Below are 20940 nucleotides of genomic sequence, written 5' to 3'. Positions count from 1 at the left end.
CCAACCTTCCCACTGATACCCCCATCCCCTGCCCCACTCGTCCGCCCACTGACTCTGCCCCACACCCACCAGCCCCCAACCTCCCCACTGATACCCCCATTCCCGCCCCACTCATCTGACCACTGACTCCGCCCCCACCCCACCATCCGCCAACCTCCCCATTGATAACCCCATCCCCTGCCCCACTCAGCCCCCCTACTCACCCCACACTGACTCTTTCCCCATATCCTGCCCCACCGAGCCCTCTAACCCCATCCCAGAGACCCCCCCCACGACCTATCCGTCTTTCCCACTGACCCCCACCCCCTCGCCCGTACCCCACCTCACCTGCCCCCTCACCCCCCACTGCCCCTGCGCTGCCCAGCGCGGCGTGTCCGGCGGAGCTGAATCGAAACCGAACTGGAAACCGAAGGAATCGAAACGGGGCGGGGCGAGCGGCGGGCGCTATAAAGCCCGAGAAGCGCCGTGGCCCGCTTCCTTCGCCGGGGTCCCCGTGTCCTGCCCCGGCAGCTCCAGCCCAAGCGAGGTGGGGCCCTGGGGGGCAGGACGCCTGGGTTCTCTCCCGGCTCTGGCAGGGGAGGCGCGGTCTGGTGCTTACAGCGGTGGGTGGGAGCCAGGATTCCTGGGTTCCTTCCCTTGGCTTTCGCACTGACTTACTGGATGGCCTTACACAACCCCTGCCCTGCCTCAGTTTCCCTTCCCCCCAGTGCCTATTTCCGGCGGGAGGGCTGCGGGTGAGGTGCTGTGGGGCGGAGGGGGAAGGGTTACGTCCATGTGTTTAATGCTCGGTTCTGTTTTCTGTTCCGCAGATTTCCCCATGGCTGCCACAGAGCCGAAGAGGTGGGCGCTGGGGGGTGCTGGGCGTTTGGATTGAGGATGCTTTTGGGTTGGGGGGTGCTGGGAGTTGTTGGGGGCGGTTGGGGGGTGCTGGGCATTGTTGGGGGTGCTGGGTGTTGTTGGGCGTGGGTGTTTGGGTAGGGGGGTGCTGGGCATTGTTGGGCGTGGGTGTTTGGGTAGGGGGGTGCTGGGCATTGTTAGGGGTGGGTGTTTGGGTAGGGGGGTGCTGGGCGTTGTTGAGGGGTTGGTGTGTTTGGGTAGGGGGTGCTGGGCGTTGGGGGTGGGTGTTTGCGTAGGGGGTGCTGGGCATTGTTGGGGGTGGGTGTTTGGGTAGGGGGTGCTAAGCATTGTTGGGTTGGTGTGTTTGGGTAGGGGGGTGCTGGACGTTGTTGGGCGTGGGTGTTTGGGTAGGGGGGTGCTGGGCATTGTTGGGGGTGGGTGTTTGGGTAGGGGGGTGCTGGGCGTTGTTGAGGGGTTGGTGTGTTTGGGTAGGGGGTGCTGGGCGTTGGGGGTGGGTGTTTGCGTAGGGGGTGCTGGGTGTTGTTGGGGGTGGGTGTTTGGGTAGGGGGTGCTAAGCATTGTTGGGTTGGTGTGTTTGGGTAGGGGGGTGCTGGACGTTGTTGGGGGTGGGTGTTTGGGTAGGAGGTGCTGGGTGCTGTTGGGGGTGGGTGTTTGGGTAGGGGATGCTGGGCATTGTTGGGGGGATCAGAGGGGGCTGCACTATCCCTGGTTTGGCGACTCTCATTTAGCCCAGGGAAAGCCGGGACCCCTGGGGTGGGCGGTGGGGACAGCTAGTTTGGCCTGCAGGGCTTGGCCCGGCGTGGGAGGTGGGATCACTACCCAGGCAGATAGCACCTTTCTCCCTGGATGACAGCGCCTCCATCAGGACTGTGTAGGTAACACCAGACTGGGCTAAGGCCCCCAACACTCTCTCCCCGGGGCTGCCCTTTCAGCAGAGCCTAGACCCCGTCTGTGGCCTGAGCCAGAATCCCCGGGGCTCATAAGAGCGGCCAGCCTGGGTCAGACCAAAGGTCCATCCAGCCCAGTGTCCTGTCTGCCGACAGCAGCCAATGCCAGGTGCCCCAGAGGGAATGAACAGAACAGGGAATCATCAACTGATCCATCCCGTCATCCTCCCAGCAAACAGAGGCCAGGGACACCATCCCTGCCCATCCTGGCTAATAGCCACTGATGGACCCGTCCTCCATGAACTTATCTAGTTCTTTTTTGAACCCTGATATAATCTTGGCCTTCACAACATCCTCTGGCAAGGAGTTCCACAGGTTGACTGTGCTTTGGGTGAAGAAATACTTCCTGTATAGGGATAGATATTAAGACAGAAAATATCATTTTGGCTCTGTATAAATCCATGTTACGTCCACATCTTGAATACTGTGTGCAGACGTAGTTGCCTCATCTCAAAAAAGATATATTGGAATTGGAAAAGGTTCAGAAAAGGGCAACAACAATGATGAGGGGGATGGAACGGCTGCCATATGAGAAGAGATTAATCAGGCTGGGACTTTACAGCTTGGAAAAGAGACGGCTAAGGGGGGATACAATAGAGGTCTATAAAATCATGGCTGGTGTGGAGAAAGTAAATCAGGAAGTGTTGTTTACTCCTCATAACACAAGAACTAGGGGTCACCCAATGAAATTAATAGGCAGAAAGTTTAAAACAAATGATAGGAAATATTTCTTCTCCCAACGCACCGTCAACCTGTGGAACTCTGCCAGAGGATGTTGTGTAAGCCGAGACTATAACAGGGTTCAAAAAACCACTGGACAAGTTCACGGAGGACAGGTCCATCAGAGGCTATTAGCCAGGATGGGCAGGGATGGTGTCTCTAGCTTGTTTGCCAGAAGCTGGGAATGGGCGACGGGATGGATCACTTGATGATTCCCTGCTCTGTTCATTCCCTCTGGGGCTCCTGGCACTGGCCACTGTTGGCAGACAGGACACTGGGCTAGATGGACCCTTGGTCTGACTCAGTGTGGCCACTCTTATGTGAAGACACGGGGGTCATTGTCCCGCTCTGAGTGGCAGGGAGTCTAATCCCCCTCCCCAGCGCTGGCACATACCCCAGCCCCCCCAATTTCCTTTGTCCTACCTGCGCCACCTTGCAAGCCATGCAGGGCTCTCCTTCACCCCTGCAGGGAGGTCCCCTCCTCATCCCCGCCCCCAACCCCGGCCCAGAGCCTGGCCCTCCAGCCCCCAGGAAAGGCCAGTCCCCCTTTCTCTCCGCCTTTCCCAGGCCTCGGCCACCCCCACCCTTGTCTCCCATGGGCTGTTAGGGGTCTGGAGGCAGGGAAGGGGGTGGTTGGTTCCTGAGGCAGTGCTGCCCTCTGGTGGCTGGAGAGGAGATCGCATCCGAGCCTGGCCACCCCATGGATGAGGGGAGGGCGGGGGGCTGATGGACCCGAGGACAGACAGCAATTGGGGGCAGGGTGTGTTTATGATGAGGCAGGAGCCCTTGAGGAGGGTTCAGTGACCCCTCCCATCAGCAGGGGCTGGGAAACCGGGGTAGGTGTGCCTGTGGGGTTGATCCAGGGGGCAGGGAGGGGGTGGGATACCTGAGTAGATGGAGCCATGGGGCTGATCCAGGGGGCAGGATACCTGGGTAGATGAGCCTGTGTTGGGGGACGGATGGGAGATATCTCCTGCTGAGTGATGCACGTCTTTCTCCCCCTCTCCACAGGAGGGGGTTCCGGCAGAGAGCCCCCCCCTTCCTCAAATACCTGCAGAGCATCCTGCGCAAGTACCCAGATGGGGGGCAGATTCTGAAGGTGAGTCCCAGGCTTGGGGGGTTCACAGCAGGACAACCCCCCCCTGCTCCAACCACTACACCCCACTCCCCTCCCAGAGCTGGGGAGAGAATCCAGACGTCCTAGTTCCCCTTCTCAGAGGAGCATGTGCTCAAGCTGGGGGGCTGGTAATGAGCCAGGGGTGGGCGGGATATGTGCTGACGGGTGCTGCACCCACCCCCCCAGGAGCTGATCCAGAACGCGGACGATGCAGGGGCCACGGAGGTGATCTTCCTGTACGATGAGCGCTGCTACGGGACCCAGAGCCTGGCCGCGGAGGGGCTGCAGCGAGCCCAGGGTACGAGGGGGCAGCAGCCGGTGTGTGTGTGGGGGGGGGCTGACAGTGCTAGATCTGGGGAAGGGATTTATGTTGGGTGATTGAGGGGAGGCCTGGCAGGACTGAAGGGGTGTGTATGAGGAAATGGGAGCAGATGGGGGGCAAGGGGGATTGGGGAAGGGGAGCTAGGGAATTGGGGGGGCCCACCTCTCATACAATGTCTAGAGGGGCTGCGGGGTCCTGCCCCTCACACAGTGTCGGGGGGGCTAGTTTAGGGGATCAGAGGATCAGAGTCCCACTTCATGTGGTGCCTTGGGGGGGGGGTGAGGGGCGGGGCCCTGATCCACTGTCTGGGGGATTGGGGGAATCAGGGCCCCGCCCCTCACACAGGGTCTGGGGGGGATCAGGGCCCCACCCCCACGTGCTGTCCGGTGGGGTCGGGGTATTGAGGCCCCGCCCCTCACATGCTGTCTGGGGGTGCTGGGAGGATCGGGGCCCCGCCCTTCACACGGTGTCTGCAGGGGATCAGTGCCCTTCCCCTCATGTGTCTGAGAGGGGGATGGGGCCCTGCCTATCACTTGCTATCTTGGAGGGGGTCAAGGCCCTGGACCCCATGTGCTGTCGGGGGGGGGTCGATGGTATTGAGGCCCCCGCCCTTCATGTGCTGTCTGGGGGGGTTGGAGGTATCAAGGCCCCGCCCCCATGCACTGTCTGGGAGGGATTGGGGGTATTGAGGCCCTGCCCCTCACATGCTGTCTGGGGGGGATTGGGGGTATTGAGGCCCCCCCTCAAATGCTTTCTGGGAGGGAGGATGGGGGCCACACCTCCCACTTGCTGTCTTGGGTCGGGGGTCGAGGCCCTGCCCCAGGTACTGTCTGAGGAGTTGGGGGGAATTGAGGTCAAGCCCCTCAGGTGCTGTCTGGGGGGGATGGGGGCCCCTCACGTGCTGTCTGGGGAGTGGGGGGTCGAGGCCCCGTCCCTCGTGTGCTCAGGGGGGGTGGGGAGCACTGAGGCCCCACCCCTCACATGCTGTATGGGGGGGATTGGGGCCCCTCGCGTTGTCTGGGGGGTTGGGGGTCGAGGCCCCGCCCCTCATGTGCGCTCAGGGGGGGTGGGGAGCACTGAGGCCCCACCCTTCACGTGCTGTATGCGGGGGATTGGGGCCCCTCGCGTTGCCTGGGGGGTTGGGGGTCGAGGCCCCACCCCTCATATGCTGTCTGGGGGAAATGGGGGCCCCTCACATGCTGTCTGGGGAGTGGGGGGTCAAGGCCCTGCCCCTCACATGCTGTCTGGGGGGCAAAGGCCCTGCCCCTCAGTGCTGTCTGGGGGGTGGGAGGTCAAGGCCCCGCCCCTCACGTGCGGTCTGGGGGGTCGAGGCCCCGCCCCTGACTTGCTTTCCCTGGCTCCAGGCCCGGCGCTGGTGGCCTACAATGATGGGCTGTTCTCGGAGGCCGACTGGGACGGGATCCAGAGCACGGGCGACAGCCACAAGCTGCACGACCCCAGCACTGTCGGCCGCTTCGGCCTGGGCTTCAACTCCGTCTATCACCTGACAGGTGAGTGCCCTGGGGGGCAGGGGCCTCCCGTGCTGGGAAGCTCGGGGTGAGGGTTGGGTCACAGCCAGGGGGTCTCTGGGGGAGCTCAGGGGATCTGGGTCACAGCCGGGGGGGTCTCTGGGGAAGCTCAGGGGGTTCAGGGTCACAGCCAGGGGTCTCTGGGGGAGCTCGGGGGGTCTGGGTCACAGCCCGGGGGTCTCTGGGTGGGTTTGGGGTCACAGCTGGGGCTCCCTGTCTCTCATCCCCTCTCCCTGCAGACCTGCCGGCGGTGCTGAGTGGCCCCTGGCTGGGCATGCTGGACCCGCAGCGGGCGGTGCTGGCGGATGGTGGGCAGCAGTGGCACCTGGAGGAGAGAGTGGAGCTGGCAGACCAGTTCGCGCCCTTCTGGGGGGCGCTGGAGGTGATGGCGCACGGCGCAGGGTCCCTGGCGGCCGGCCACTTCCCCGGCACCCTTTTCCGCTTCCCGCTGCGCCACGAACCCTCCGGCATCTCGGACAACGTGTACAGCCCCGAGCGCGTGCGCCAGCTCTTCCTGGCCTTCATCCACGATGCCTCTACCTGCCTCCTCTTCCTCCGCCACGTCCGGCGCCTGGCCCTGAAGATGGTGGATGGTCAGGGGGCCACGACGGAGCTGCTGGAGACAACGGCTGCCCCGTGCCCGCTCAATGGGCCAGGCTCGGTCCAGGATGACGTGGCGGCTGCGGCGCTGGCCACCACAGCCTGCATCAAGGCCGTGGCTGCGCACGGCACGGCCGCTGACGGGGACACAGAGCGCGAGTGGCTGGTGGTCTCGGCCGTGCCGACTGAAGGTGCCTTCCCAGAGCTGGCGGAGCTGGCGGGTGCGCTGGGGAGCTTGCCTGGCGTGGCTTTGGCGTACCCGCTGCGGGGCGGCTGTGCCGGGCACCTCTGCTGCTTCCTGCCGCTGCCGGCCACGGAGGAGAATGCCACAGGACTGCCCCTCCACGTCAACGCCCCTTTCCACCTGACGGACGACCGGCGGCATGTCCAGTGGGCTGAAGAAGACCGTGGCCGGGACCATGCCGCCCGGTGGAACCAGCTGCTGACCGAGGCGGTGCTGCCGCTCGCCTACCGTCAGGCTGTTGTGGTGGCGGCGGCAGTTTGTCCCGGCAACCCCTATGGCATTTGGCCCGACCCGGAGCTGAGCTGGCACCAGCAGCGCTACCGGAGCCTGGCGGAACGGATCTGCCAGCAGCTGTGGGGCATGGAAGCCCTGGTGCCGGCCGGCCAACCCGGCACACGCCGGCTCCGAGCCACGGACGCTGTGTTCCTGCCACAGAACGGGGCCGGTGAGGCCATGCTCCGGGTGCTGGAGGATGCCTTGGTGCAAGCGGGCGAGCCGCTGGCCATGGTGCCAGCCCATGTGCGCCGGGCGCTGGCTGCGGGCGGCCCAGCGGTGAAGGAGGCCACACCGGCCTACATGCGAAAGGTCCTGGGCCGTGTGGGTCCTGCCCGATACCCGGCCAACAAGCGGCTGCTACTGGAGTATGTGGCCGGAGACAAGCGCTATGGGGAGTTGGCAGGTCTGGAGCTGCTGCCACGCGCTGATGGGGGCTTTGCCTGCTTCGGGGGTGCCGGCGGCACGGTCTATGCTGACAGCGAGGCCTTTCCCAGGTAAGAGCCCCTGGCCCCTCACCCGCCTCCCGGGCACCCAGTGAGCGCGGCTCCCCCAGCCCGCGGCACCTGGGAAAAGCAGGTTCTGGGCAGTGGTGTAGCCAGATTCTAAGAGCAGGGGGAGCAAACATAAAAAAGGCACCCCCCCGGCTCCTCCTCTGGCCACGCCCCCCCTTAGTTCCTCCTCTGGCCGCTCCGCCCCGCCCCCTGCCCTCATGGGGTCCACTCCGCGCTGGCCTGCCCTCTGCGCTGCCATGGTGCCGAGCACCCCCCTCTCCAGGCCCCCAAGCGTGGGGTGAGGTGACACCCCCACGTGCCCTGGGCTGGGCCGGGCCACGGTGGGGTCCGTGTCCCTTTAAGAGTGGGGTTGAGCTGAGCTGAGCCGGCGGGGGGTGGCTCCGCTGCAGCCTGATGCCAGAGCCTGGGCTGAGAGCCACGCTTGTCTCCTGCACCAGCTTCAGGCGGGGCTTTGCTGCGGCTCCCCAAGTGCCCCCGGGCTGGGCCGCCCCCCGGTAGGGGCGAGTTGCGTGAGGTAGGGCAGGATCAGGTGGGGCTGAGCTGAACAGGCCCAGCAGGAAGGTGCGGGGGCTGCTGGAGGGGGAAGCTGGGGGAGGGTTGGCACGGCCTCAACCCCTCGGGGCTGCCTGCCCCGCAGAGGGGCGCAAGCTGCAGCAGGACCCCAGCCTCCCAGGGAGGGGATCTGGGGCCAGCCAGGGGAGGCAGGAGCAGCCCCGGGGGTACTGGGCGCATGCAGGGCAGAGTCCTGGGAGAGCCAGCCCCGCGGTGGGCGAGGGGAGCCCCAGGCAGGGGGAGCCGGGCTGCCCACCCCCACCTCTCGCAGCTGCTCCATGCTGCTCCTGGTACCAGCCCCACTGCTGCAAGTGCTAGGACCACTGCTTTCTGCTTCCTGTGCCCACCCCACCGCAGGGACCAGCCCCGCCTCCCCTTGTCTGTAGGGGTGTGGCGCCGGCCGGCAGGCCAAGCTTCGGAGCGGAGCGTGGGTCCTGCCCGCTGGCACCATGGCAGCCCCTAACTAAGGTGCCGCTTTTGGAAAATGTGCTGAGGGGAAGCGGCTGCTTCCCCTGCACCCCACTAGCTACGCTCCTGGTTCTGTGGGGAGCCGGGCTGAGACGCACGGACCCGCTTCATGCCAGGGCCACGAATCAGCCCATGGACCGGGGAACCCACTGCCCCTGCCAAGCCAGCCCCCTGCTGTGGGGCCAGATGGGTGCTGGTGACCCCTAGAGGGGAAATGTCCCATTCCCCATCCCCCTGAGCCAGCCAGTCCCTGCCCTGTTGCCAGATGGGAGCAAGCACCCACTAAAAGGGACAGGCCCCATTCCCTGCTATTCCCCCCCCCCTGCCCCCCTAAGCCCTACTGGCTTAACTCTCTGAATTCCTGGTTTCCAGGATCCTGCTCCCTGGCCTGGCTGACAGTTTTCTGCCGGAAGATCTGACACCCGCCCTGCTGAGTCACCTGCAGCGGATCGCAGAGCAGGGTAAGTGGGAACCGTCTGTCCTCAGGTGCCCGTCTCTGCACGGTGTGCCTGGGGCAACATGAACGTTGCTGGGTCCTGTTACCCGGGCCCTGCACCCCATCCAAGAGGCAGCTGCATCTCAGCGCTTGGCGAGGGGTCGTCGGATACCCAGCCCCCACGCCCTACCCCAAAGGGGCCATGTCCCAGCACTGGGTGAGGGGTCCCCATATAACCAACCCCCTGTGCCCCACCCCAGAGGGGCCATGTCTCAGTGCCTGGTGAGGGGTCCCCGTATAACCAGCACCCCACGCCCCACCCCAGAGGGGCTGTATCCCAGTGCTGGGTGAGGGGTCCCCGTATACCCAGCCCCCCACGCCCCACCCTATAGGGGCCAAGTCCCAGTGCCGGGTGAAGGGTCCCCATATAACCAGCCCGCCCCGCCCCACCCCATCCCAGAGGTGGCTGCATTTCCGGTGGACTATATTAGGCTGCTCTGGGTTTGCGTGCAAGACTGGGCACCGACGCGGTTCTGGTCTGGCTGTGATCCTGGGTCTCTGTGGTTCTTTCAGAGCTGTTCACGAACCTCATCTCTCTGGACCCAGCTGTCATTAAGCAGAACCTGAAGGCCGCCCTCCCCACAGACTGGTTCAAAGACGGCTCTACCCACGTTACTTGGTGCCTCGGCGGCCACCCCCGCCAGCCTCCCCACCAGTGGCTGGCTGCCTTCTGGGACTTCCTACAGCACCATGTCCACTCCCTGGCGCAGTTTGAGGGCCACCCGCTCGTCCCCCTTACCCCCCTGGGCAAGGGCGCCTGTAGCCTCCAGCTGGCGCGGCTCTCGCACACGCCCACGCTGCTGTTCCGGAGCTGGGAGGGGTGCAGCCTCACTGAGGATGAATCTGGCATCCTGGAGGCTCTGGGCTGCACGGTGATCCACAGGTGGGATCAAGAACTCTGGCACCGGCAGCTGATAGACTATGTCCTGGCGCCCACGGCCAGCAACGCACTGAGAGCCTTCGACCACCTGGGCGTGGCTGGCGTGGCTGCCCGTCTGCGCTCCCTGCCCCCGGATCGCGGCAGGATCCTCTGCCAATTTCTCTCCCAGGCGCCTGCTTCTTCCCTCTCTGACCGGGAGGCCGTGGTGCTGGGCAGCTTGCCCATCTTCCAGAAGATGCCCTCTGTCTCGCCGCCTTGCCCGGCCGGGCTGGTGCCAGCCGGCAGCTACCAAGCTTTGGAGAGGAGTACGGTGCCGGCGGTGCCCGAAGACCTGGTGCTGCCGGAGCCGGTGCTGCGGTGCCGGGATGAGGCAGACCGCCGGCTTTTGCTGCAGACCCGAGACAAGCTGCTTGGGGCAGCAGAGCTGGCGTTGCTGGCAGTGAGGGCGGTGAAGAAGGGGGTGTACGCCAAGAGGGCGCCGGACGCCAAGCAGCTCATGCTGTGGGTGCTGCGGCACGGGGACGCCCTCTTCGGACACAGCAAGAAACTGCAGACTCTGTGCGAGGAGTTGGCCTTCATGGAACGCGACGGGACCCTGGTACGTGCCAACGAGCTCTTCGACCCCCAAAACACGATTTTTCGGGCCTTGCTGGGCCCCCAGTGCTTCCCACCCATGGCTTTCCGGGAGACGGCCGTGCTCCGGTCCCTCTGTGCCCTGGGGCTGAAGACCAGCGAGACAGCCATCACCCCCAACCACATACTAGAGGCTGCCCAGGAGGTGGGCCGGCTCCAGCAGGCCAGAGACGCCCCCGCGGCCATGGCCAAATCCCGAGCATTGATCGAGCTGTGCAACCAGACCCCGGCGCTTGGCCACTTCTGCCAGAAGAAGCTGCAGCGGCTGCGGGAGCTGGCCTGGGTGCCCGCCACCGACCCGACCGAGCGCCAGCCGAATGGACCTTTCCTTCCCCCGGAGAGGCTGCGATCGACCCGTTACGCCGACCTGGTGGGGCTGGCGATGCCGCTGACGGACGCCTTCCGAGAGCCGGCCGAGGAGAAGCTGGGGTTGAGCCGCCCACCGCCCCCGGAGAAGGTGCTGGTGAACCTGCTGCTCCTGGCACAGGGGGACCAGCCCAAGGACATCAGGACGCTGGTGCCGAAGCTCCACATCATCTACCAGCACATGCAGCAGAATCGGAGGCAGTTTTTGGTGGCGTCGTCCCACGCTGTCCTCTGGACCGGCAATGGATTCTCTGTCCCAGCCACGGCGGTGTTGGCCTACCCTGATGGCCTGGACTTGAGCTGCCTTGTGCCAAAGGTCCCCCCGGAGCTGCTGCCTTACCGCCAGCTCTTCCTGGCCTGGGGGGTGCGGGATGCGGTGGGCGAGGAGGAGCTGAGCCAGGCCCTGTGCCGGCTGGGGAAGGAGATTGAGGGCCGCGCCGGAGGTGGCACCGAGGCGGAGCTGCGGCTGACTGTGGCCATCCTAGACTGCCTGAAAAGCAGAGGGCACCAGGGCGACAGAGACCTGCCAGTGCCAGTGCAGGCTCCGGGAGGATCCGGCTTCACTCTGCGGCCAGCCTCGTCTGCCCTGTATTGCGACATCGACCGGGCCAGCCTGGCGAATCTGGAAGGTGACGACGCTGAGTTGGCTGTGGTGCATGAAGCGGTGGCGCCGGCTACGGCCACATTCCTGGGGGTGGCGCTGCTGAGCACACGGGTGCTGCAGCCGCAGCTGTTTGAGGCATGGGGGCCCTCGGAGCCCATCACCACGCGGATCTGGAACATCCTGCGGGAGTATACGGAAGAGGCCGACATCTTCAAAGAGCTGATCCAGAACGCGGAGGATGCCGGTGCCAGGGAATGCTCTTTCCTGCTGGATCTGCGGCGCCACGACGGTGGCACAGCCGGGCTGCTGGATCCTGGCATGGCCGCCTGTCACGGCCCGGCCCTCTGGTCCTACAACGATGCAGCCTTCACCCAGGAAGACTTAGTCAACATCGTCCGGGTGGGAGCTGCCACCAAGGAAGGGCAGGAGGGAAAGATCGGCAGGTTTGGTCTGGGCTTCAACACCGTCTACCATGTGACCGATGTGCCCTTGGTGCTGAGCGGCAGCACCCTCTTGATCTTTGACCCCAACGTCACCCACCTGCGCAAGCACATCCCCAACCCAGCCTGCCCCGGCATCCGGCTGGACCTGCGCCAGCGCCCGGCCACGCTGACCACCTTCGCCGAGCAGTTCCGGCCTTACCAGGGCTTGTTTGGCTTCCAAACGCAGGAGCCATTCGACTTCCCGGGGACGCTCTTCCGCCTGCCTTTCCGTACCGAGGAGGAGGCCCGGGAATCACGGATCAGCCAAGTGGCTTTCGGCATCGACCGGGTCGAGAGGCTCCAGAGCGGCTTCCGGGACTTTTGCCACCTCTTGCTGCTCTTCCTACGTGGGGTGCGGGAGGTGTCGCTGAAGCGCCTTCCCAACCAGGCCCCCTCCCCGGAGGCCACCCAGTCTCTGGCCACGCTGTGCCGGAAGCGGATCAAGAGCCTCGAGGATGCTGGAGACTCCAGGACAGGCCAGTCCAGCATCGAACAACTGACGGTATGGTGGGAGTTGGACATCACCATCAGCCACTACCTGGTACACACCTGCCAGGGCACCGGAGAGTCCTTGGTTCTGTTTCAGCAGGGGATGCATGACGGGACACAGCCCTTACCCCCCAGCGCTGGAGTGGCTCTGCCGCTCGCCCCCACTGAGCCGGGGAAGTGGGCTCCACACCTGGATGGCTTTGAAGGGCACGTCTTCTGCTTCCTGCCCCTGCCCATTGCCTCTGGCCTCCCGGTTCACCTCCACGGGGCCTTCGCCGTCCTCTCCAATCGCAAAGGACTCTGGGATGCCACAGCCAAGGGTGAGTGGAACTGGGCGCTGCTGCGCGACGCGGTGCCAGCTGCCTGGCTCCAAGCGCTGAGCCTGCTCCGAGACATGCACCAGGAGGGTGACCTGGAGGACTATGAATACCACACCTTCTGGCCGGATGCTGGCAAAGCCAGGCATCCCTTCACTGAGGCCGTGAAGGCCTTCTACCATGCGCTGGCCAATGGGCGGGACCTGGCGCTGTTCTCTGACGGCCGGCGATGGTGCACCATGAACAATGCCCGTTTCCTGGACTTCACCATCACCCGTAACACGCGGGTGGGGCAGACGGCCGCCAGGGTCTTTGCCAACTTGCTGCCGGAGCCCCTCCTGGCCGTGCAGCTGCCGAACTGGGTGAGATCTGGATTCCAGGCCAGTGGCCAGGAGGACACCCTGCTGCCCAACACCTATGACTGGGTGGAGTTCTACCAGAAGATTGTATTTGCCAACATGGGCACGCTGGACGCACCCGACCGTGATGCCTTGATTCTCCATGCCCTGGACATGAATGATGCCAGGGTAGACCAGCTGCTGGCCTCTGTGTCCTGCATCCCTACCACCCCCCGAGGGCAGCTGCAGCCCATTGGGAAGCTGGTGCACCCCCAGGGCAGAGCCGCCCCTCTGTACGACCCCCAGGACGGGCGCTTCCCCACCGGGACTGACTTCCTGGCGCCGGAGAGGCTGCTGCGGCTGGAGGGGCTGGGCATGGCCAAGGACATGGTGCCGATGAAGGAGCTGCTGGAGCGGGCCCATACCGTGCAGACTCTCTGGCAGCGTGACCAGCAGCAGGGCTGCCGGAGAATCTGCCGCATCCTGGAGCTGCTGGAGCAGCTGTTGGAACAAGGTTTGGACAACCCTGCCCAGGTGGCCTTCCGTGCCGTACCCTTCCTGCCGGCTGCCTTGCCTGATGCCCACTATGAGCTCTGCCGGCCCACCGATCTCTACCACCACAAGCACAGGAGCCTGGTGGGGCTGATCCAACCCGTCCTGGCTGGCAAGGACCTGGGAGGGGACTTCAGGTTCTCCAAGGCGCTCCAGGACTTCCTGGGTCTGAGCCGCAAGCCGCCAGCCGGCATGGTGCTGCGGCAGCTGGCAGAGACGTGCCAGCGCTCCAACGCCCTGCCCAAACAGGAGCTGCAGGAGACTGCGCGGCAGTGTTACGCCTACCTCGACAAGCTGCTGAGCAAGCAGCCCATGTGCAAGAAGGAGGTAGCTGAGAAGGCTGCAGCATTCTCCTTTGTCCTGGTGGGGGAGCACTTTGTGCCGGTGAAGGCAGTGGCCTGCGAGCTGTCATTCGAGGCCTCCCCGTATCTCCACCAGCTGCCGCAGGAGTACTGGGGGTTCAAGGCACTGTGGGGGTGCGTGGGGCTTCAGGAGACCTTCGCCTTGGAGAACTACACGTGGGTGCTCCGGGACCTGGCCAGGAAAACAGCTGGGCAGAGTCTGTCCCCACAGGAGCTGCAGTTGGTGCTGAGGCTGGTGACCATTGGGCTGATGGAGGCCTCATCGGATCTGCAGCCGGTAGCTGCTTACGAAGCTCAGGGCATCTTCTTCCCGGATCAGCAGGGGGTTCTGCGCCCAGTGGCCAAGTTGCACTTCAATGACACACCCTGGCTGCCCGGGGAGGAGGGGATGCCCTTGTGCCACGGCCGGATCCCCCGGGAGCTGGCACTGCGCTGCAGAGTGCCCACCACCAGGCACCGGGCGCTGGTCCAGGGGAAGATCCAGGGGCTGGAGCTGGCACCGTGGGCGTCGGAGTTCGGCGCCCGGGAGGAGCTGACTGTGCGGCTGCAGAACATCCTGCGGGAGTACTCCTCGTCCTCCCGCGATGTGCTGAAGGAGCTGCTGCAGAATGCCGACGATGCTGGCGCCAGCCGGATCCACTTTGTCTGGGACCGGCGCCACCACTCCACCCAGCGCGTCATCTCGGAGGAGTGGGGCGGCCTGCAAGGCCCCGCCCTCTGCGTCTACAACGACAAGGCCCTGACGCAGGAGGACATCGAGGGCATCCAGCGGCTGGGCGTGGGGGGCAAAGGTGGGCGCCAGGACAAGACGGGCAAGTACGGATTGGGTTTTAACGCTGTCTTCCACCTGACAGACTGCCCTGCCTTCATGACGGGCGACAGTGCCCTGGGCGTCTTCGATCCCCATCTCCGCTACGTGCCCACGGCCAGCGAGCAGTACCCGGGCTCCATGTTCAGTGTCAACGGGGACTTCAAGAAGACCTTCCCCGACGTCTACGCCACCTTCCTGCCAGACCTCTTCAACCTAAGCCAGGGCGTGCTCTTCCGGCTGCCACTGCGGACAGCGGAGGGCGCGGCTGGCTCGCGGGTGTGCCAGCGGGTTATCCACGAAGAGGACCTGAAGGAGATGCAGGAGGCACTGGCGCAGGAGGCCGAGAGCCTGGTGCTGTTCCTTCGCCATCTGAGGACCGTCGTCTTCTCCGAGATCACCGAGGGCAAGGCGCAGCCGCGGGAACTGCTGCGGGTGGAGACTGAGATGGAGGAAGGCAGCCTGGCACTGCGAAGGACATTCCAGGAGCGGCTGAGCCAAATGGCTGCGTCAGGCAGCGAGGAGGCCGCGCCGGTGAGGGTGGTCTATACGATGAAAGTCAGTCACGGCCGCTCTCGGCCTCCCACCAGTTGGGCAGTGGTGTGGCAGGCCGGGGTGGACAACGCAGCCAAGAAGGAGTCTCCGGACCCGGAGCGCCTACCGTACGGCGCCGTGGCCGCCTCCCTGGATGCAGTCCGGCCTGGCAGGGCCTTCTGCACCCTGCCACTGCCGCTGGAGACCGGCCTGCCCGTCCACATCAACGGCAACTTCTCGGTGGACTCGGCTCGCCGCGATCTGCGCAAAGAGGATGGCGGGAGCCGGAACACGGCCTGGAACGGCTTCCTGATGCAGTGGCTGCTGGCTCCGCTCTACTGCCGGCTGCTGGATTGGCTGCGGAAGAAGCTGGGAGAGGCGTTGTGCTTCATGACCCTGCAGGCCTGCTGCAAGATGCTGGATTCAAAATATCTCAGCTACTTCCCAGCCGTGAGGGAGTGCGTGCCCCCGCCCTGGCACCAGCTGGTCAACCGGGTCTACGAGCTCATTGCGGAGATGCAGCAGCCCCTGATACCCATTTACCAGACAGAGACCATCCGCCCTCATGTGCACAGTATGGAGATGGTGAGAATCACATGGACTGCGACTGGTGAGGGACGCCTGCTCCAGGAGCCCTTCTTCCTGCAGGAGAAGCCCTGTGACTCCATGAGCCGCGTCCTCCAGAGACTTGAGATGAAGCTCGTCCCGGCCTTCCAAGGCCTCAGACAGATCCACGCCGAGTTCGCCAGGGCGGGCGTGAAGGTTCTGACCTTGAATCCTGGATCTCTCTGCTGCTTCCTCAAAGCGCTGCCTCTGGACCCGCCCTGCCGGGTCTTGGAGACGCCCCTGAAGGACTCGTCCAGCTGCTCCCTCCTGCTGGAGTTCTGCCTGGAGGAGCTGCGGAAAGGGGACATCCGGGACCTGGAGGGGCTTCCACTTTCCGTGACCTGCGACGGCATGCTGCGGCCGTTCAGCAGCCGGGAGCCGGTGTTCCTGAGCAGAGCCCACTGCCTCTTCCCGCGGCAGCGTTGCCAATTCCTCGCTTACCACGTCAAGCAGAAGCCGCTGCTGCTCCAAGCCGGCTTCCTGAAGGCATTCACCCTGCAGGAGGCGGCCAGGTTCATCCAGGAGGTGCTGGGGCAGCTAGACTGGGAGGCCCAGTCAGCAGAGGCCAGGAAGTGGCTGAAAGAGGTGTGGGAGCTCTTCAACCACATGATCTATAAGGCCAGTGAACACAAGGAAGAAGGCATGAGCAAGGCCTTCAGAGAGTTGGTCTCCCTCTTCGAGTACTGGGCCATCCTCCCCATCTGCAGCGACCAGCCCGGAGACGAGTGCCTGGTTCCTCTGGTTTCCCTGCCCACCATCATCTATAGTTTCTCCAGCGACGTGGAAAAATCCCTGGGCAAGCTTGGCTTTGCCAAGCTGGATATCCTGATGGTCCCCCATGATATCAGCTTCCACTGCATTCGCCCGTGCCTGCTGCAGACACACGACCCTGTTTCGGTGCTGAAGCAGCTGGCCGCTAGGACGGGTCTCCATTGGGGCAAGCTGAAGTCCTATGACACCATCAGGCTGTTGAGGTTCCTCACGGAAAAGGTGGAGGAGCTGGAGCACGATCTGCTGGCTCAGCTCCAGTCCCTGCCCTTGTTCCAGACACATCAGGGGACGTGGGTGGCGCTGGCATTTTACCACAACGTCTACATCCTAGAGACCAGGATCCCCAAGCTCTCAAAGGACTTCCAGGCCTTGTACCAGCTGGACCAGCAGACTGTCTTGCTCCAGGACAACGATCTCCATCAAGAGCTCTCTAAAAGCCTTGGCATTAGCATCTTGAACGACCTGCAGCAATTCATCCGCCATCTCCTGCCCAGTCTGCCCCGTCTCCCAGAGTCCCAGCTGCTTGAGGTCTTGAGGTTGCTCTTCACCATCCAAAGCCACTACCGGGAGGAGTACCCTGAGGAGAAGAAGACCATTGTCTCAGCCTTTGGGCCCATCAGCTTCATCCGGGACGAGCAGGGGGTCCTGCGCCCAGCTTCCTACTTCTATGACAGAGAGGTGTTGCTCTTCCAGACAATGCAGCTGGATTCCAGGTTCGTGCCCGACAGGTTCTTCCAGGAGTTCAGGGTGGAGAAGTTCACGGTGAACTCCTTCCTGCAAGACGTGGGCATGAAGTGGGAGATCTTGGAGGATGACTTAGTGGAATTCGCCACGTGGATTGAGCATCAGGCGGGGCAGGAAGGCGCGGCGGCCGGCGAACTCCCCGCCCAGCGGGAGGCTCTTCTGTCACATCTGTTGTCCCGGCCCAGGGACTCGCTGTCGGATCACTTCCTGGAGAGAGTCTCGTCCATCCGCTTCCTCACCCCACGGAGGGTGCCGGACAATCTGGGGAACTTCCATCCACCCTGTGTCCTTCACACACAGCCCGTGGCCCTCAAGGGTTCTCTAGTGGTGCCACGGAATGAGGATGTGGCCCTGGTTTGGACATCCGCTGTCATCCTTACCCTGCCCTTGGTCCCTTGCACAGAGAACGTCCGATCCGTGCTGGAGCTTCTGGGAGTGCTGCAGGCCGTGCCAGCCCCGATGGTCCTGGACAACCTGAAGAACGTGTGCCAAGCGCGGTGTGAGACCAAAGAAGGGCGGGAAACCCGGACCCACATCTTCATGCAGACGTACGGCTACCTGGAGCGCAACTTGAGGGGCTTTGACGCTGACTGCCTGGCGGGGATGCCGGTGGTGCTGGTGAAGGGGGAGCAGGTGGCAGAGGCCAGCCAGGTGGTCTTCTCCTTGTGGCATGAGCAGGAGTTTCGGCCCTATCTCTACACCGTGCCCCCATTGGTGGCTGTCTACAGCGAGCTGCTGCAGAAGCTGGGGGTGGAGCAGGAGCCCTCCGTCCGGCACTATGCCCGAGTGCTGCGCCAGATCCACCAGGAGACCCAAGACAAGGAAACTCTGCAGCCCAACCTCACCAAGACCGTCCTGCGGGCCACCCAGCATCTCTTCCAGCTGCTCAGCCAAGGGAAAGCGGACTTCTCTGGGGTGGAAGAGCTCCATCTGCCTTGCACTGATGGGAAGCTCTACCGCTCCACCACCCTGGTCTTCAGTGACTGTGCCTCTGCTGACGTTAGCCAAGCCTTGGGGAGCACCTTCCATTTCCTGGTGGACCTCTCCAGATGCCACCTGCCCTCTCCAGAATATGACCCCTGGAAGCTGGTGCGGCAGCTGCCCCAGCCCCTGAGGCCCCAGCTCCTGTCCGAGATCACGGAGCTGCAGCTGGAGGAGGCCTCTCTAGAGCTGTGCCTTTACGGTGAGTTCTGCGAGAGCCGGAACCAGCTCCAAGGCATCCTGGTGTCTCCCGAATTCCGGGAGGGCTTGGCAGCGCTGCTGAGGTGGCAGAGATGGGACAAGGAAGAAGAGGTGGAGACGGCCAGCAGGGAGCAGGAGGTGGCTTTCTCCGCCGAGCGGCTGGAGGTGGTGTGCTGTGAGAAGATCCAGACGGTGATGATGCACCATGGGGGGCGGCTGGAGGGGAGTCAGGCTTCCCGAGTTGTCCATGTGGTCCTGCATGCCGATGGGAGACGCCGGGTCTACCTGCTGCATCGGGAGAGGATGGATCTGGGCCAATCAGTCCAGATCCTGGGCAGCCTGGCCCTGGAGGTGGACAGTATTATGGGAGGGATGCTGCGTTGGGAATCCATGTCAATCCTCATGCAGATGTTGGCTTGCAAAGACCCTGGCAAAGTGCTCGGCGTGCTGGAGAGGAACAGGGTGCCTTTGCAACCCAGCACCCACCCTGACGCCTACACCCTGTCCAGCCCTGGTACAGAAATCCCACAGGAGTGGTACGACAGCCTGGACATGAGCATCCTCAACACCTTTGCCCCGGGTGACTACGTGGGTTACCTGGACCCAGAGGCACCCGAGGAGTGCTACCAGTACGCTGTGGTGCTAGAAGTCCTGCCGGACGGAGCAGTGCCTATGTACCGCATCGACCTGGGAGCCGGGCGCCAGGAGGAGGTGAGTGCCAACGACCTGTATCAGTTCAAGAGGATCCAGGTGGATGGCTGCGACCGGGCGCTGGTGCCCGTGGTGGACCAGCAGCGGCAGCAGGAGACGCGGGAAGCATGGTACCGCCAGTCGCTGGGGCAGGTGAAGGAGGAGGTGGATACCTGCCTGGCCAAGATCTGGGAGCTGCCCGAGGGGGAGCGGCGGAAGGCGATCCGGCGGCTCTACCTACGCTATCACCCCGACAAGAACGTGGGGCAGGAGGAAATGGCCAATGAGGTCTGCAAGTACCTGCGGGAGAGGATCCAGGATCTGGAGGAGGGCAGGAAGCCCCAGGCCTCGGGCGGCAGGGGCCATCCCAGTAGCCACTGGGGCTTTTCAGCCTCATGGGATGAATGGGACGGGGAGGCCAGGCGCCACAGGCAGAGCCGCAGGGAGTTCACCGGCCAAAGGGACAGTGGTTTCCACTACGACTTCTGGTCATACCACCGGCCCAAGGCTGGCCGGCGTCCCCAGGCCGAGGAGGCCAGGCGCTGGCTCCGGCAGGCCCAGAGCGACCTGCGGGCGGCTGGCCACGACGTGGGGCAGTGCTGCACCAACTGGGTCTTCTACAAGGTCCACCGTGCCGTGGAGAAGGCCCTGGCGGCTGCCGCGTACAACCGGGGCGAGCGCTTCGAGCGGGAGCAGACGTTGGCCTACCTGGCGCAGAAGGTGGCAGCCTACGACCCCGGGCTGGAAGGGCTGCCAGCACAAGTGGCTGAACTGCGCCGTCACGGCGTGGACGACAAGACCACCCAGTATCCCAGCTACCACCCGCCGCCCACCATCCCCAACGAGGCCTTTCCGGCCGGAGAGGAGCAGGAAGTGCTGCGGCTGGCGCAGGGCCTGCTGGATGTGGTGCAGGCACACATGGCCCGGCGCTGAGGGCTGGGGACGGTGCCACGGGGGGGGGTGCTACCCAGGGCAGTGAGAGCGCCCCCGGAGGAGGCACCAGGGACTGCATCAGAGGGACTGGTGCCTACTACTGGTAGCAGCAAGGCAGCCCCCGATCAGGGACTGTGCCATGGAGACCTGGCTTCTCTAGCAGTGACAGCGCCACCCTGGGGTAGCCACTGAGGACTGCACAATAGGGACCAGTGCCTACTAGTGGTAGCAGAAAGGGCAACCCCCTACCACAGACTGTGCCATGGAAACCCGGCTTCTTCAGCAGCGACCGCACCAGTGGCAGGGGCGGGGGCACTGGCTCCAAGCTGCCGTCACTGTGGGTGCAGGGAGACGGGGGAGGGAAAGGGGGCTTTGTGGGCAGGGGGTGTAGCATAAGGTTGCTGCGGTGATGGCTTATAGGGAGCTGCCCCAGAGGCGGCTTGACCCTCTCCCCCTGGTCCTGCTGTTTGCCTCATCTCTGCTCCCCCCCGGCTGGCTTTTGTACTAGGAGGAATAAATCCAGTTTCTCCAGTAATCCAGGGTCCTTAAAGTCATGGTGTCAGCAATTGGCTCCCGGACAGTCCTCCTTAGGGGGGCCCGGCCCCCTGCTGGAGGGGATTAGCCTTGCTTTCTGGGGGTGGGGTTGGGGGTTCCGGCTGCCCTCCCCCTCCCGCCAAGGTCCCTTCCCTGAGGCTGGCAGTGACAGAGCTTGGCATCCTTCCCCCCCACACACACGCGCACACACTGTCAGGGCTGGCCCCTGCCCAACTCAGAACAGGCGCTGGGGGGCAGGGGGATTCCATCTCTAGGGTGGGTCACAGATGACCCAGAACTCATGTGGCCGGGGGGCAGGGTATGGGGCCCGGGAACTTTCCCCTGTAGGAGGCACCGGCTCCCATCTGGCCCCAGGGATGGGACCAGGGGACTGGGGCCTCTCCCTTCTAGGGGGCACTAGCTCCCATCCTGCCCCAGGGCAGGGACTAGATGGCTTGGGGGAATAGGGCCTTC

General features: G+C 64.2%; 1 protein-coding gene across 1 annotated transcript; it reads left to right on the top strand.

The window, feature by feature from the left end:
- Positions 1-436: 436 nt before the first annotated feature.
- On the top strand, positions 437-20467 carry LOC115641536 (sacsin-like). The gene is made up of 8 exons (XM_030544741.1): positions 437-526; positions 810-840; positions 3537-3624; positions 3829-3940; positions 5329-5475; positions 5733-7107; positions 8518-8606; positions 9155-20467. Exons 2-8 carry the CDS (start codon positions 818-820, stop codon positions 19930-19932), a joined length of 12612 nt encoding a protein of 4203 aa, XP_030400601.1. The 5' UTR covers positions 437-526; positions 810-817; the 3' UTR covers positions 19933-20467.
- The last annotated feature ends 473 nt before the right edge of the window (positions 20468-20940 follow it).

The sequence above is a fragment of the Gopherus evgoodei genome, unplaced genomic scaffold, assembly GCF_007399415.2.
Source record: "Gopherus evgoodei ecotype Sinaloan lineage unplaced genomic scaffold, rGopEvg1_v1.p scaffold_35_arrow_ctg1, whole genome shotgun sequence".
NCBI classification, from domain to species: Eukaryota; Metazoa; Chordata; order Testudines; family Testudinidae; genus Gopherus; species Gopherus evgoodei.
The sequence above is the reverse complement of the archived record's forward strand: the minus strand, read 5'-3'. Positions and strand labels throughout refer to the sequence as shown.